Genomic DNA, 17,546 nt, shown 5'->3' with positions numbered 1-17,546 from the left:
GTTTGTTTAATGAAAGTATCAATGCGTCTTAATTCATCTGAAAATATGATTAAATGCAGTTACTGTGAGCAGTTGAGTGATAAAAATCACATGTCTTTATGTGACTGGTGTCCTAAAGAAGCGCCTTATAAATAGGTAGGTTTTCTTAGATTGCTGTGTCATGCCATCACAGCCATGCAGTTACCTAAAAATGAAGCAATAAATAGCTCTTATCGTCACTGTTATCGTGTGTCACAGTAACGCCACAAAGCATTGTGATAAAACTTTAATACAATGTCACGCACCCATGTAAATTTGCTCAATTGAGCGTTAATCCGTCACAACAAATCCCCCTTCCTCCTGCAAAATACATTGAACATGTTGTTTGTTGCATGACAATGTGAGCCAGCATGTAAACCCGCCCCTCCCCTGTGCTATTCTCCCACTCGGTACCTTTTAAAAGGAGATCTTTTGCTGAAAAAGCAAACAGCAGGTTTTTACGTGGCTGATGCTAATGAGACCCCCAAACCCCCGCCCCCCTGAGGGTCCCTTTTTTGGTCTGATTGTTTAACCCATGACCTCTGTCTCATTTTCTCTATGCAGGGTGTCGCCCATGAATGAGAAAAACACAGAGACGTCTTCAGATCTTTTCACCCCCGAATGGAGATTGTGAAGAACTTCAGAGGGCTTTTTTTTCTCTTTTTTTAACACTGTGAATAATACAGAAGACTGTTTTTTTTTGTTTTGTTTTTTAAGTCAAAAGAACATTCTGCATACGCCTGGGTTGGAGTGGTTCCCTGCTTCGGCCCATTCATGCTCGTCATGAGCGTACCTGCCCAGCAGAAACCCAGCGCCAAGAGAACGGGCAAACGCATCACGTTCTTCGGCGACCAACCAGGAGACCCGATGAAGGAGACGTCGCAGCATCCCGACGGAGCGTACTTCGGTGCCGCCGCCGCCTCGGAGTCCGGACAAAGCGAGGCGGCGAGTACGGTGACCTCCAACCCAGAGGCTCCTCACATGTACTTCAACTCTGTGATCTTCAGCCCGGATAAGGGTGACCAGAACAGGGGCCACTATCAGCAGACGGTGCCGATGAAGTGGGCTCACCCGGAGCCCGGTCAGCAGCAGCAGCAACACAGAGCTGCCTCTTGGACTGCAGTGCCTAACTGGGCGCCGGCTTTTCCGAATCTCACAAGGACCCAGAATGCGTTCGCAAAGGCGATGCACGAGACTCCCCCCAGCTTGCAGCTGCATCAGCAGCCGACCAACGCTGTGAAGTCTCGAGCTCTGGAGTGGGAGCAGCAGCAGCAGACATCCCAAATCTTTCAGGAGACGTTGAAACCAGGGGCGCTGAACGCCCAGCAGCAGAGCGCCCCTCACCCTGGAGGAAGCTCCGTCTTGCAGTCCTTCCAGCTGGCCTTCGGTCAGCCCAAACAGCACCTGCCCGCTTATTACCAGACCTTCCAAGGGAGCCGGAACACACTACCGAACCCGCCGAACTACTCGAATTCGAAACAGTCTTCGCTGCATCTTCAGCAGCTGCAGAATCAAGAGCAAATGCAACGGCAGCAGCAGCAGCATGTCATCCAGCAGCAAATTCAACAGCATCAGCAGATCATCCGGCATCCGCATGTCCAGTTACAGCAGCAGCAGCAGTTACACCATGAGCAGCAACAACAGCAACAAAAGATGCAACAACAGCGGCAACAGCTCCAGATTCAGCAGCAAATGCAACATCAGCAGTCGCAACAACAAAACCCCCATGTGCTAGACTGTTTCTCTGCGGCACAAAACGCACACCCGCACCCGCAGCCCGTGGTTGTGCATTCGCAGGAGTCCACCGCTCCGGCTCCGCCGAAGATCCAGGAGCCGCTGATCCAGGACATCACGCCAGAACCCCAGCAACAGCCATCCGATCCCCTGCAGGCCCCTCCGCTGCCCGAGCCGTCATCGCAATCGCAGGCACAGCTCCGCAGATCGCGCCGGCTGTCCAAGGAAGGCGGGGCGCCGTCTGACAACCCTTTCCTTTGCGGGCCCTCGGACCAGTCGGGCCTGGAGAACGGGGCCCGGGACATCCAGGCGGCGCCCACGGGGGTCATCCAGAGCACCCGCAGGAAGCGCCGGGTGTCCCAGGAGGTCAACCTGGAGATGCTCGCTCAAGAGGCTTCAGAAAGAAAGTCTCCTTCACTAAGCAAGGTAAGGAAACTGTTTTATTGTTGACTTAAGGAATATGCTTGTTCTTGTTTGCTTGTTCATGTATTCAGTGTAGTTCAGTTTATTTATATTGCGCCAATTCCCAACAATGTCACAGAGGCTAACAAAGGAAGTTACCAAGTGTTGCTTGTTGTCATTTTGTCCTGCTAACTCCTAAGGGTAGCATGACCAGCAATGGACCAGCTGTATTTTGGTTTTATTAATCATGGAGAACGGATAAATCTTCACACAATACAAACCTTTAGCAATGTAGAAATGTTATTAAAGGGTTAATAGAGGACCAATGCCTCTCCCTGAGGCCGGGTTTCAGAAAGAGCAGGTGTTTTTGAAGCAACAGAGACACAACTTCAAGGCATTAAATTACAAAGTTTAGTTTTTTTTTAGTCACATGCAGCATTTTTAAAACAACTGAAGGTAACATAGTTACTTCATAGTGCAATTGAACAGCATGATGTGTTTGAAAAACACAATATCGTATTAATAACGATATTATATGTCGTTATTTATACAACTCTTCTGATTCTGGTTTGTGAGCTTTATACACTGCTCAAAAAAATAAAGGGAACACTCAAATAACACATCCTAGATCTGAATGAATGAAATATTCTTTGTTCTGTACAAAGTTGAATGTGCTGACAACAAAATCACACAAAAATCATCAATGGAAATCAAACTGATTAACCAATGGAGGCCTGGATTTGGAGCCACACACAAAATTAAAGTGAAATGTTCCCTTTATTTTTTTGAGCAGTATATAAAGTATCAAAACATGCATTCGTTGAAAAAAAAAAAAAAAAAAACAGCAACATTTTTGGGCACCCCCCAGAAAAATGGAGCCCTGGGCTTCTGCCAGTTTTAAAACCTTGCCCAGCACAGCTTATTTTCTTTTACAGAAGAATATCAAATACGCTGAACTGCCCCCACCTCTGCGACTGCACCGCAGTTTGGAGCTCAAACCCTTTACAGCTAAAAAATCTGTTCTTCCAGCACCATCCACGGATATAATTGAGTTGGGACTTAAATTCCCTCAACAGGAGTGTAAAATAGAGCAAGAGGCATGACACGGCCGCCAGCAAAAAGTGTGCCAAAGCTCGTCGTTTGTGATTACCGTGTGGCTGGAAGAGCCTTTGGGTGTAAATCAGCACCCAGCGACATGTGCGCCACAAAGCGAGCTGCTCAGCTCGGCCTTATGGGTAAAATCTGGGCTGCGGAGTTTATTCATTCGTTATGGGACGCTTTTGGGTGTAACGTTTCAGGCATTTTTTTTTGTTTTGTTTTAAGTATATATGAGGTTGAATAACGAGAAACCCCCAAAACGCATGAGCTCATAAACTCCTCTTTGTTTATGCGCTGAGAGTCTCGGTTGTGCAACAAGTCGTGTTGCCAAACAGCAGAGTGTGTTTGTAGTGCCCTGAATTCGCCTCATGAGTCGCTGATCATGCAGCCTGTGTGTTTGGTTACATGCCTGCACACCTCCCCCCCCTTTAAAAAAAAAAAAAAAACGCAAACCCTTCAGCTTGGTCCGCCCTCCCCCCCTCACAGCCTCTGTGCAGGGTGGGGGGTTCAGGGTTGCCTCGCCTGCAGTGCTCAGCAGAATATCTCTCTACTTCTGTGTTGGAGGGAGCTGGAGTTTTCCACCAGTAATAATGCGCAGCGTAGCCACGGCGGCCTTGTTCCTCTCCGGCGAGCGTCTGGCCCCAACACTCTTCTGATGTTTTGAGATCGGGGTTTCGAAGGTGCTGCAGACCCGAGCCGACCGCGGCTTTGATGTACGGCCGCTGATGCTCAGTCATCGTGGTTTCTCAGAGACATTAGAAGAATGCAAAGGGGGACAGCTCCTTTTGTGAACCGTGGTAGAGTTTGAACTCTAAAGTGTGACGCTTCTGTTTTAAAGTCCGGGTGCAGACTGTCAAAAACAATACAGGAAGTGTCTACCACGAAATTGGATTTACTTTCTAAATTTTTGACTTAATGATATGTTAATTATATAATCAGAAAAGGATTATGATAATAAAGCAATAAAAGTACAAATAATATTGATGAAAATAAAACAGCGATTGTCATTTCTTATGTTTGCTCTGTCAGTTCACTTCTTCGGTTCTTGAGCTCCTTCCTTTCCCATATTTTTCCATCCTGCTTCCATTTTCTACCTGTAAGCAAATCATTTATACCCTATGTATCTTACCATTGCATAATATCCATTGAATATCAATATCCACTGAAATGCTCATGTCTCTGAAATATTTAAATTTAAATTCAGTTCAAAATCCCAAAGCGAAATTCAGTGTCATTCTACATCACATTAATTCAAGTTTCTTCAAAGAGTTCTTGTAGATGCTGATGGCTGTGGGCAGGAATGATCTCCTGTAGCCGTTTGTATTACAGCGAATTTGAAGAAGCCTCTGACCGAAGAAACTTTATTTTTGCATGACGGTTTTTTTAAAGAGGGTGATCTGTGTTATCCGTAAATTTTTTGATTTTTGTAAAAATCCTTTCTATATTTAAGCTAGTTTTTTTTAGGCATCATTTATTTTCATTTTGATCCGAGTTTAGATGTGCCAGATTGTTAGCTGTGATCAAGCCAATCTAATTCTAGGTGACTTTTCACTGGTAGGTAATTACTAAAGTAATAAAACATTTCCTTGCAGTAGGGAGTATGTAGCATACATATCATCAAAGCTGCATAAAACACCAACCTGTACCTGAAAGAGGTTAAATGTACAAATCTGTCCATATTTAAATGGTTATTTTATGTTCAATGCCGATTGAACAGCTTAGTAACTTTTTTTTTTAATTAACTAAACTACATTTTGCAGTTTTATGCTGATCTGTGGTTATTTTCAGACCTTAGCAAGTCACATGAGAGTTTTACTGTGATAAAATCTGCAAGCTGCTGTTTCAAGTTTTGGGCTCAACCTGAAAGTTTATTTCTGCTTTTCCATCAGTCCAAATGTCCTACTTGCCTTGCTTAGAAGTTTGCTCTCTTTCATGTTTAATATAGCACTTGTTCAAATGCTCATATATGAGCGGAGAAATTTGTGGGCTCTCATTATGATAAAGATGCTTTTAAAGGTGTATATTGTTTTCTTTTAGCAGTATTGTAAAAAAAAACAAAAACAAAAAAACTTTAGCTTGAGTATGTTTATTTAATGGATGAGGTAATGTAGTGATTTGCATGTATGCAATATGCTAAGTTGTTATTCTGTGAAATGTCACAGACTGCTAACACTCACAGTTATTGGTAGGCTATTAATAGACTCTTACTACTATTATCAAGAGTCCTTTTATATCAGTCTCTTGCAATTATACTTCAAGTGTCAGCTAATTAATTTAATGGATGCTTAATGTGCATAATGTCTGTATCTGACGTATATTTTTAATGGCTGAGATGATAAAGGTCACAAAGAGCGGTGGGGGAACATTATGAAACGGTACCAAAAAAAAAAAAAGTGTCAAGAAAATGTAGGTTAATCGAAACAGGCCCAGAGCATCACAGATCCTCCCGCCATACTTAAATTTGGACATAAGATGCTTTTGTTTCACATCAAAATCACTTTTAGGACAATTATTGATACTTCTAGCAATCCTTGAATGCTTAAAATTGATTAAAGGTGATTGAAGATGTTTTTTTTGTTGTTTTTTTTTAAGATCAGTGCATTTTAAGACTCGTTGCTCATCTTTTACCGATGCCGGCCAGCACATGTGCACCCAGCTTCTGTCTCGTGTCACGAAGTGGACAGTATTCCTAACGAGCATCGATACTTTTGCTCTGCCGTGTTGATCAGGAGCCTCACAGGCCGTGGAGCCCCGCCGAACCGGAGAGCATGAGCGCCAAGCGGCCCCGAGACGACAGCCTCCTTCCGCTCGTCATCCCCGTGTCCGTCCCCGTTCGGAGACAGGACCCCTCGTCTCCGGATAGGGATGGAGCAGCCGCGGCAACCAGCTGGCCTCACCGGCCTCCCAGCCACCAGGACCTCGGGCGAGCCGATCACAAACCCTCGGTCATCGTCACCCGCAGACGCTCGCTCCGAAACTCCTTGTCGGAAAGTTCAGAGCAGGTCAGTGCTCACCTTTTTTGTTTGTTTGTTTTTTTTGTTTTGTTTTGTTTTGTTTTCTGTCGTATCGTTGAATGTCATTTTACACACTGTAATAAAAACAAGCTGAAGACCTTCCTTAGAGCTGTGGGGTATAATCCAACGTCCTGGATTTTGTCTGTTTTAATTCCAGCTTTAAATCCTTGAATTCATGGCACGTCGCCCTACAGACGTGCTGCCCCTTCCCCATGCGGTATTCCATGTTGTCCCTCCCCCATCTCCTCCCTTTCCCCTCATTCAGCTGGGGGTGAGGGGGAGGTGAACTGGATGCCCTGTCCCAGATCAGGCCAGATTAGCAGCACTTTGATTCTGTACATTGTGTACCTTACATTTAAGGCCCGGCGCTCTTTGCTGTCTACCTTTCACGTTTTGTCTCGATCCCAAAGCGCCACCGCACACGCGCATGTCACCGTAATCAATTTTCCCACCTCCTTCTCTCCAGAATGACGGCACGGAGGGAGAGAGGGACGACGACGGCAAGAAGTCCAAACGGCGTCCCCGGCCGGAGCCTCTCTTCATCCCGCCGCCCAAACCGAGTTTGTTCATCGCTCCGCCCGTCTACTCCAGCATCACGCCCTACCAGAGCCACCTCCGCTCCCCCGTTCGCCTCGCTGACAACCCGATCACGATGCCCCCGTACACGCCTCCGCCGATCCTCAGCCCCGTTCGGGAGGGCTCGGGCCTCTACTTCTCCACCTTCCTCTCGTCGGCTGCAGCCAGTGGTCCGGGCCTGCCCCCTCCTGCGACTCCCAAGTCAGCCACTCGCAGCTTGTTGCGTTCCAGTGAGTTCAAGGACATCTGCAACAAGCTATGTGGAAGCATAAGCACATTAAATAACAAATCTCGTTACTGTTACTAGCTTATGGTTACATTTTAGATCCAATTAGTGCTGAAAGGATTAATCGAATTAATCGTGAAGAATTGGTTATTTAAATAATCGTCAACACGTTTAGCCATCGATTAATCATTAACTGGGGTATACAGGCTCATTAAAAGGCTATTTGAGCAATGATTAGAATAGAATAGTATAGAATATACTTTATTGATCCTCAAGTCCAGCAGAAAGGGTTGAGGTGTCGCCATTTTTTACCTGCAGCTGGATCATTTGCTTTAAATTATACTCACTAAACGAATTCTGTGTGGCTGCATTTTAGGCAAGAGAATCTTTATTTTATTTTAAAAAGGAATTGAATTATTTGTTGATTTGCATCTTTTGATGCATTTCTCATATTGCATAAAAAAACGATTAAATAAAAATTCTGCCAATATTTAGATCCCATTAATCAGTTAATTGTCAGAAGAATCCGTAAATCAACTGATAACTGAAATAATTGTTAGTTGCTCCGTAGTTATCCTATCAGATGCGACTTTTCCTGGCAGGTAAAGCTAAGACCTGGGTGGGCCCGGTTGCCTTACAACCGGTCAGATTGTTAAGTGCCTTACAACAAGGTCAGATTTGCTGGACTGTTAGAAAATGTACTCATATTGACTTTTGCTTTCTTGCAGTTCAGTTTGAAAAGAACAAAGCAATTGTTAAAGCAAAACCATGAGACCCTTGTATATTGTCAACTGACTGTATTTTCTTTCGCCGCTCTCCAGACAGCTGCGACATCACGCCACCGGTGCTGTCCGCCATGAGTGAGACCACGCCGGTCAGCATCGAGCCGTGAGTAATCCCGTTTCACTTCCGGAAGCGAGCGGCTCGAAAGGCCGACTGACATTTTCAAAGAGACGACGCCGCTCCTCCGAAAGCTCGCATTATCTTAGCCGGAGGAATAGCCCTGCGATCAATTATTCAAAACAACACCGGATTGAGTCATAAATCGTCTCGGAGGAGATCGCCGGTTCTTGAAACTCTAAACCTGTCATTAAATGCGGCTGTAGTCTCCACCACTGTTGCCACTCGACCGTCTAAAACCAGGATTTGCCCTTCTTTGTTCTCAGGATGCAGAAAGAGACCGTATAATGAAAGGTTTCTAAAAGTTAAGTTCCTGAAAACATTCAGCTTGATTACCATGTTGCACCGATGCTCGAGTCATTTAGGCTCGTGTCAATAACCAAGTCCTGCCGATACTTCATAAAATTCAACGCCATTTACACGCTTGAACACTCAGTAACTTAAATTGCAGTAAAATAACACACTGTGCTTCATCTGTATTACCTGGCATACGTTAGTGTTGTGATTATGTCAGTTCGGTTTATTTATACAACTCCAATTCTAAACAAAGTGTCCGATTTATGTACAACAACAACAAAAATCAATCAGTCCGCCAACGACGCTTTGTTTTTGTTTTTTGTTTTTTTCATGGCCGGTCCTGTCATAACAGAAGTTTTGTACTTTTGTTACTGAAAGCATACCTGACTCGACACATGCAGCTACATTCTTCAGTAGAAACTCACTTCTTGCTACTTTTTGTCATGTTTTGATTCAGAGCAGTTAGCTAAAATCCTAGCCAATTGCTAGCGAGTTTATTGTTGATGTTAAAAATGTTGGCTGGGCCGAGGAACAAGAGGTATAAATGAGTTGAGTTTGGTTAAGGATTACCGTTTAAAAATGCATTGACTTTACTCTGATCCATTATCCTGGATTGAACCCATACGTTCTGTTTTATTTTCTTTATGTTGCTTTACATGGACACAAAGGGCATAAAAATTAAAGTTTCTGTCCGTGTCTTTAAAATAAACAAATAATCAAATGCTACCTCAGTCGTAACCTGTCGTCCTGCCACTTTCAACAAAAAATAAACAAAAAAAATTGCCACTCTCGTTACCCATAATCTCTGACTTGATTGTTCATTCATCTAAAGCTCATCAGGTCAGTTTTATGAGACTTACAGGAAATAAGCATTTCACAGAGAGAGAGACAGAGATATTTTGTCTGGAACTGATTCATTCCAGGACCTTAATTCTTTGTCATTCTGTTGTTCTTCTGCAGATTTGTATCTGTGTTTAGAATGATAAAACCCATTTCTAGACCCTAACTGGGCCAGACGACACGGTGGTGGTTTCCTTAACTAGTTCAAAGCAGATTAATGATCAGCAGCACCTTGTTGCTGCTTTGTCAATTTCTGATTGCAGCAAGGATGTGCTTATCCTCTATTTACACAGATTTATTAAAGTTAATAGCTTTTATTTGGACACAGCAGTTTAAAGGGAAGAGTTTGGCACTCTCTGAATTTATTGTTGAAGCTCATTAAAGGCAATCGCCCATCCAAACCCAGCCTCTGTGAACTGAAATGCGAAGTCTTGCAGGCGTGCCCGAGAGGGTGGCCTCGTGTTTGTCGCCGCATCGGCAAAGAGCGGCAGTTTACGGCGTCGCTTTGTTCCAAGCCTCGGCCCGGCTGATGCTCGGCAGTTGCTCAGCCGCAGAGCACTCGGGCTTTTTCCACAAATCATGCTTTCAGATCAGTCTCCCGAAACGCACAGGAGCCATCGCGGGTCGGTTTCTACCGGCCCACCTTCCCTCGAGGGGGCCGCTACAGTACACTCACGCGCACTTAGCGGGAAATACGGCGAAGCTCGTGGGAAACGCAGAAGAGGAAGGGGACCGTCTGAGTTGTTTTCGGTGGCAACAAATTGAAGTGAAATATGAATATTCATTTAGAGGTTTGCATAGAAAAAAAAAAAGGTTATTTAATAATATACCTTTAATGACTTAGCAATGATTTAGTTATGTTGTGATGTAGGTATCTGATGTGATGTTGCTTTTTGTCAGGAAAGCTTTAAGCAGGAGTGCCGCCCGCAGCGTCCTCTATGACTTTTCACAGAATGACGTTTTAATGCAAATAAACTCAAGAGTTTTACTTTAAAACTCCAACATCTGTGCGGCTTACAGATCTGTTTCCGCAGCAACCGCTGTGGTGTTTATGTTTTTATTTATTTTTTATTATGGACCTCATTGTAAGGAGTAATTTATTGGGAGAAAACCTCAAACTTGTAGAGCAAAAACTCAGTGTCAAAGCAATATAATAATTAAAAATAATAAGAAAAAAAATAACAGAAATAAATGACACAACACAAGTTTTGCTCAAAAACAGAAACAACTTTTGGAAATCCTAATGTATTTGATTCTAATGTTCTGATATCACCTCTGCAGACGAATAAATATCGGGTCGCGGTACCAAGCGGAGGTGCCAGAGCTGAGGCAGAGGTCCGCTGTCGAACTGGATCGCCATCGAGCCGAACTGGTTTGGGCTCCACCATCCGAACTGGAGGGGAAACCAGACTTCCAGGACAAGGGTGAGACAAACAAGCCGAGAAAGGAAATTGGAACAATTTTGGCTCCTGTGATTGCAAATAGACTAAAGCTACTTCTGTAGAATAATCATTCAGTGTCTTACAGAACAAGCCTCACTTAGATTCCAGATTTCTCTATTTAATCGTCTTTCATAATGGAAATACGGGGTGAAAATAAATCCTGAGAGCTCAGTTGCTGTGGTCACGCTGACATTTTAACGTTCGCTGTCGACGTCTCTTTCAGTGGAAGACCTCATGCACCTGGCCTGTTCCAGCGTTTTATACGGAGGAGGCACCAACCAGGAGTTAGCACACCATTGTTTATACGAGTCCAAAGGGGACATAATGGTGAGTGCAGCCGAGCGATCCATACCGACTGACTCCACGGCAATTTGTATGAATAATAGAAAAACGGGCTAACGCTCCCACAAGCTGACAGAAGAGCCACGACTTTTCTGCCTGTTCAGATACAGGGTTTGTGTTTATGCTGATTAAGTGCAGGCATGTTGTTTTTTTTTCCTTTGGGATATCCCCTCACCCCCCAAACTCTTTAGATTTCAGTTTAGATTTCTAAACTGAATGAGAAAAATGTAAACGGCAGTTCCAAAGTTTACATCCACCGCGTGCAAATCCTTTGATCCTGTTTGGTCGAAACGCTTTTTGCTCTCGTCTCGACAAAACAGATGGAGAACTTTTTAGTGTTGGTCTGGTCCATCAAAACATCACAAGATCCGTCGGAATTTAAAATGACAGTGCCAACATAGACACTTTGGCACAAATGTTTTTTTGTGCCTCTGTGCGTTTTACATCTATAAGAACAACTTTTTTTTAAATTGCACAAAATCAGATTCCAGTTTTTTTTTTTTTGTCTTTGTATTTAGGTTTTTTAGTACTTTCTGACGCTAATCTAACTTCTTTAGAGTAAGCTATTGTGTAAAGAAAACCAAAGCAAAAAGATTTTTAGTGTTACAAAACGACGTACGATGTACAATCACAATAATTAAAACTTGCGCTTCAGCTAAGCAGTCTAAATTATTAGCTGAAAACTTCCTTACCTAGGTTTCAAACTACAACCTAAACCGGCCACATGCAAATGTGAGGTTTTAATAAAATCTGCTACATCTAATTTACAACCCTTCTCTAATCTGATATCTCCTCTTAGCCTTTTTTTTTTATTTTATTTTTTTATTTCTCGGGTTTGTGAAAGCGCGAGCGTTGACCGTCCTTCCACCAGCCCGCGCTGGTTGTTGTTGAACGGAAGTGACTGATCTCTGGATTTTCACTTTGCTTTGTGCTGATGCTCTGTGGTGATCTGAGATGACTGTGATAGTAAACCCGCCCAGGTTGTTTATAGCCTGAGGCCCTCGCTGCAGAGCGGTGTGGGCTGCAAGAGCCGAAACAAACATTTTAGCACTTTCGTCGATCGGTGAAAGCGGATCACAAACTGCTGGCGAATCATGAGGTTTTTCACCACGTGTCACACTTGTGCCATCTTCGTTGCAGACATGTGCCGGTTAGGAGTGGCCGGTTCAAACGGGGGTTTTTGAAAGATTTGCTGGCAAGATGAAGACAACCGATTTGTTATTGAGGCTAAAATTTCAGAGCCACTCGTTGTGATTCAAACCTCCTGAAACTGAGCAGACAAATAATAAGTGCCACGCCCATGCCGCAGGAATAAAACATCCTGTGCCCCGTTCTGATTGCATCACAAGAAGGCCACTAATGAAATCAGAGGCTAACCTCAAGCAGCCATCTAAAATGTTTTAGTGCCCGGATAAGACGGGCAAAATAAAACTCGGCTTCTTTTTGCACTCGGTTGAGTCGAACTTCAGCTGAGAGAATCGTTTAGTAATGAGGTAGGAAACGATTATTGGTAAATAGTGTGAGTTACTTCCCCAGTTCAACAGGAGAGGATAAATGGAACTCGATGTGCAAAGACATTCTTGCCACTTGACTTTGTCATGTTTTGGGAAAGTTTGTTGTGTTTTATTTTGGGCTTTATGTGATTGGAAAGTAGCTCCAAAATATTTTTATTTATAAAATTCAGAGATGATTTATTGGCATTTTTATTTACTCTGATGCCCCTAAATACAACACAGTTGGACACAGAGCGTTTATCAACAGCAATATCCAAGTCCTGCCACTGACTCTAAATCTAGATCGTAGGTGTTCAAAGTGAGGCCCCGGGGCCATTTGTGGCTCTTGAAGTGATTCTGTTTGGCTCCTGACCACAAGTCAAACATTTTGAAATTATTTATTTTTCTTTTAATAAGGCCTTTTTATGCTTTGGATATTTGTTGATATACAGATTTTATTAAAGAAAAGTCTATAGTTGACCAGGTAAACGTCAAGAAAGAAAAATTACAAACAAACTTTTGCATTTTTTTTAATCGAGTGCTATTTGTAGGCTTAATACCTAATAACAATGTTTGGGGGTTTTTTGCGTACTGTGAGAAAGACTTCAGAAAGATCTCTATTAACAAGATCTAAACTGAGTTCTTGCATCTTCATTGAAGTCTTCTCCCAACGTCCTTGCAGCCTGATCCCGAGCTCTCACAGTGCTGCACGGTGCTGTAGGTTGAGATTTCAGGCCCTAGCGACCAGCACCGGACCAATGTTGTCTAGGAAACTACGAGGAGGGGGCAGCCAAAGCGCCCACTCTCTGCAGCAGTCCGGCTCAAACTGCCGTCTTCCTACATTCACGCGCCGTCAGATGGTTTTTCTCTGAAAGAGAACAAAGTCGATTCGACGACTTCTCTCAACCCCGATGGAGTCCGGTTTTGCTGTAACGCTCGGTAGAGTGTGCAGGAAAGACGAGCGCGGTTAACCCAACTCATTGCAACCTCTAACCCCTTCCTCTAAATCTGCAGCCTCTAATCATGATTAAACATTACCTTTTTTTTTTTTTTTGCTTTGTTTTTCCCTCAGGCTGCTCTGTCTCTGCTGATGCTGAGGGATCCGATCTTCCCAAAGACACATCATCTGTCCTGCTACCATTACTCGGGTAATTCATGCCTCACACAGATGACTCCAGAACCCCTCTGTCTTTTTTTTTTTTTTTTTTTTTTGCTTTTTCTCCCTCTTTCTCTCTGTACTTGCCTGAAAGCAGCTGCAGCTCTGAAAGTGTGTTGGTGCCTTGGATGACTGCGAAGGTTGATGTAAAGAGGGTGAAGGGCAATGCAGCATGTGGTTAATCCCAAACAGAAGACAGAAGAGGCATTGTTTAACCAGTGATTTTATTTTGGGTGGGGGGATGGGACTCCACTTGTTACTGTCTCCTTGCACTCATTCTAACTGAGCAACTTTAGATGAGTGAACATGTTTTTATATATATTTATCTTCTTCCCTTCCTCCTTCCTGCAGGATCAGACAGCTGGACGGCAGCTGAGAGGCGTCTGTTCAACAAAGGCATGGCCACGTGTAAGAAGGACTTCTTCATGGTGCAAAAGCAGGTACGCGTGCTTTCAGTCTGAAGGAAAGGAAACTTTTGATTCTCCCCGTGGCAACAAAAGGCCGCCGTTATCATGTGTTCCTGTTCCGAGCGGAACAGGAACACATGATATACTGTGTCCTCTGCCCGCTGCGTGGGCGGAGGAAAGGGAAATACAGTTGCTGTGGAACAGCGTTTCCGTTTCTGTTTCGATTGTTGCTCTGTCATTGTCAGGCAAGGTTTTTTCTTCTTTTTTTTTTTTTTGCTTTGCTTTTCCACAACGGTGCAGCAGAATTTGAGGTCAAAGTTAGGCCTATTTAGAGTGTCACATTGTCGATGCCTATGTGGTTTGCACACTCAGTCTTTGCTCCACTTTTTTTTTTTTTTAAATCACAATTTCATGTCAAATGCTACAAGAAACTGTAAAAAGTCATGTGCAAACTTAAATGACTTGGTTCTATTTTGCTGACTCCACACTGAGTGGAGTTTTCTTTAAGGCCCCTACAGAAGCATGGATGAAGGTTTACTAGTGTCTTTTGAAGCATTTCTCTGTTGTTTTGACCTTTTGATTTCGACTCGTTATTCTTCTCAGTAACACAATTATGACCCAGCTTCTGTTTTCGGGCAGAGGCTGCCGTTTTTTTTTTTTTATTTAAAATGTCGTCGTATTGCAGCGATGTTTTTTGGCTTCTGGGAGATAAACTGGCCCACAGCATCACGGATCGTCCTTTACTTTGGAATGTTCATCATTTTACACCCAGATAGTGTTTTTGCTAAGCTTAATTTTGTTTTCCTCTGACTAATAAACACAGTTCTGGAACTTATGGCTTGATAAGCTGCACTTATTTCATAGAAATTGTGGTCATTTGATTGCTTAATATGATTTTCCCCGGTGAATAAATGTATTCACATTAAAGACTAGATTTTTCTGTTTGAGGTTGTCATCCTCGTACAAAGTATTTGACAACTAAAAAAAAAAAAAAAAAAACTTGGTGTAGAAAGTGGCAAATCTAGAAGCTGAAATCTTTCGCCAAAACCCAACTAAAACAATTACTTTGCCGTTCATAACCACAAAGAACGAGTGTTTGGAGAAGCATTCGTCTTTTCTTATGATGGAAATATGCAAAGATTGTGAAGCTGTGCTTACGGTCCGTGCAGGTGACGACCAAGACCGTGGCGCAGTGCGTGGAGTTCTACTACACGTACAAGAAACACGTGAAGGTCGGCCGCAACGGAGCGCTGATTTACGGCGAGAACGAGCCTCCGGAGAGCAGGACGGCAGAGGAGGAGCAGGACCACAAGGTCGGTCACGCGAGCATCTCCAGTGTTCCCCCGAACTTCATCCCCCCCTGATCGTCCACCTCGCTTCAGCGACGTCGCGGACATCTCAGGAAGACGGCTCTGTCCTGCCAGAGCGCTGCGTCTTACTCGCTGTTTTTCTCGCAGGCCGCTCAGAGACTGGAGCCGCAGCAGCAGCAGGAGGAGGACAGCAGGAAGTGGGATGGTTCAGCTGACAGGAAACAGGATGTGTGTCCCACCAGGGTGGCGCACACGCTGCCGTCCACTGAGAATGTAAGTGTGAAGTGACCGACCCGTCGTGAAGGCTTTGATCACTGTGGTCTTATTGTTACATGCTGCATTTTGTACCTTTGAAGTTCTTCCTTTGCATTTCTTCCTTATTCTTCTTTAAATCCGTTAAAGTTGTGTGTTTAAAAAAAATTCCTCAAAGGAAATCTGAACCCAGACACATTTAGATCACACTGTGAATAAATGCAAACGTGTTTGGAACTGAATCCGTAAGCAGGCCGAAGCCCGAAGCTCCTCGTGATTTACTGGATTTCAACACTCTGCTCCGCGCGTTCCTGGGTGGAAAACAAAAAAAAAAAAAAAAAAAAGTGATTTCATCACACACAGTTTTCATGTTGCACTCGGAGCTGGTGGCGAGGCGTTGGATGTGCTGCCCCCCGCTGGGCTTTTCTAGAAATAACTTGTCTCCTGTCTGTGCTGGGAAGGGAAACAATGACTCGGCAGGAAACTTTTGCACTTGTCCGGTTGATGTTGTGTGGAGACGAGTTCCGCCTCGATGGTTATGTGATCGGACACATGGCCACACGCAGCTTGGTAAAAGCATGAGGTCGTTTTTCACAGGTCTGGATAAGTTGAGGAGTTGGGAATGGTCTTCAGACTTTATTCCTCTTCTTGGCTTGTAAATGCTGCATCCATCCAACCATCCGTATGGTCGTCCATCTATCCTAGTTTCCTTCTCTCTTTTTTTCCTTCCTTCTTTCTTTCCTCATTTCTTTTCCTTTCCCTTCTTCCATCTTTCTTTACCTTTACTTCTTTCTTTCTTTTGTCTTTCTTTCTTTTGTCTTTCTTTCTTTTTCTCCTTTGTCACTTTCTTTCTCCTTTCCTTCCTTCTTTTCTTCTTTCCTTTACTCCTTGCTTTTTTCTTTCCTTCTTTTCTTTATCCTTTCTTTTTTTCCTTCCTTGTTTCCTTTATGTTTTCCTTCCTCACTAATGTTGTCCCTTTTATCCTTTCTTCCTTCCCTCATGCCTTCCTTGCTTACTTCTTTCTTTCCTTCATTTTTTTCTGTATTCTTTTCTTCCTCCTTCAGTTTCTGCCTTTTGGACTAAAACTTTTTTTTTTCTTTTAGCTTGCGACAGTCCTCATCATGAAGGAGGAGGTGGGAAGGGAGCAGCCGGTGTCCAGGGTCATCCACCACGCCCAGCCCCCCCAGACCAAACCACGCTTCGACGGCGGCAACGCGCGCCGGCCGAGCCCCCCGTCGGGCAACAAGGCCTCCGCGGGGCAGGAGGGCGAGTTCCCCTGCAAGAAGTGCGGCAGGTGAGCGATCGGAGCCGCCGCTCCCACAGCGGACTGCTTACCGATTCAGAGCAGGAAACGCTGCTGCTTCGACTGCCCTCTCGGAATCTGAATCGGTAAACAGAGGCAAGCGTTTCATGGTCTGTGTTTGGAAGAATTACCCTTCCTGTCATGCTTTGGTTGAATAACAGCTTGTCCTCTGGCAACACCGGTTCTGTTATTGCCAGCCGTGTCCTAGCAACCGAAGAGCAGAGCAGATAAGGCACATCTCGCCTCTCAGCGAATGCAGCTCTGCCTCTGCGAGAGCTGCATTCGCTCTTTAAAGCGCTCCAACAGCGTCCGCATTAGAGACGATGGTTTTTATTCAAAGGGTGTGAATACTCGTCGCTTTACACCCGACATTGGTTCCGATGGAACCGACCCGCGCAGTTCCTTCCGCGAGGCGGACTGCATTTAAACAGAAACGCCAAGGATTTTTCTTTAGCTTCAAATGTTTTTAGCAGTTTCAATGCATGTTTGTGGTTTCAACTTTTTATTCACGGAACATTCATGCGTCTCTGAGAAAATGTAAAAAATAAAATCCCACTCCTTTGAAATTTCTGGCTTTACCCACGTTCATCAAATTTAAATAATTATATTCTTTTTTTTGTTTTTTTCCCTTCTATTTAATTTCTAAGACTGTTTTGAGTCTGTTCAAAATATTTAATGTATTTTATTTAAATTAGGTTTTATAGACCCGCACAAATTAGTTCATAATTCTGCAATT

At 43.9% G+C, this 17,546-nt stretch overlaps 1 protein-coding gene across 2 annotated transcripts in view; it reads left to right on the top strand.

Annotated features, from left to right (window-relative positions):
• mideasb (mitotic deacetylase associated SANT domain protein b) overlaps positions 1-17,546 on the top strand; it is a 28,361-nt gene that overhangs the window by 6,839 nt on the left and 3,976 nt on the right. For both annotated transcript variants that reach the window (XM_014988785.2, XM_014988782.2), the window contains exons 2-12: positions 583-2,178; positions 5,982-6,254; positions 6,733-7,072; positions 7,890-7,956; positions 10,387-10,529; positions 10,771-10,874; positions 13,455-13,530; positions 13,890-13,978; positions 15,115-15,258; positions 15,403-15,528; positions 16,611-16,801. In XM_014988785.2, coding sequence (XP_014844271.2) covers positions 793-2,178; positions 5,982-6,254; positions 6,733-7,072; positions 7,890-7,956; positions 10,387-10,529; positions 10,771-10,874; positions 13,455-13,530; positions 13,890-13,978; positions 15,115-15,258; positions 15,403-15,528; positions 16,611-16,801 — 2,939 coding nt within the window. In that variant the 5' untranslated portion in view covers positions 583-792. The remainder of the gene's footprint in view (positions 1-582; positions 2,179-5,981; positions 6,255-6,732; positions 7,073-7,889; positions 7,957-10,386; positions 10,530-10,770; positions 10,875-13,454; positions 13,531-13,889; positions 13,979-15,114; positions 15,259-15,402; positions 15,529-16,610; positions 16,802-17,546) is intronic.

Source organism: Poecilia mexicana, unplaced genomic scaffold, assembly GCF_051168715.1.
Source record: "Poecilia mexicana isolate PSO_F unplaced genomic scaffold, ASM5116871v1 scaffold_22, whole genome shotgun sequence".
NCBI lineage: Eukaryota > Metazoa > Chordata > Actinopteri > Cyprinodontiformes > Poeciliidae > Poecilia > Poecilia mexicana.
This window is presented reverse-complemented; position numbering and strand designations above follow the sequence as displayed.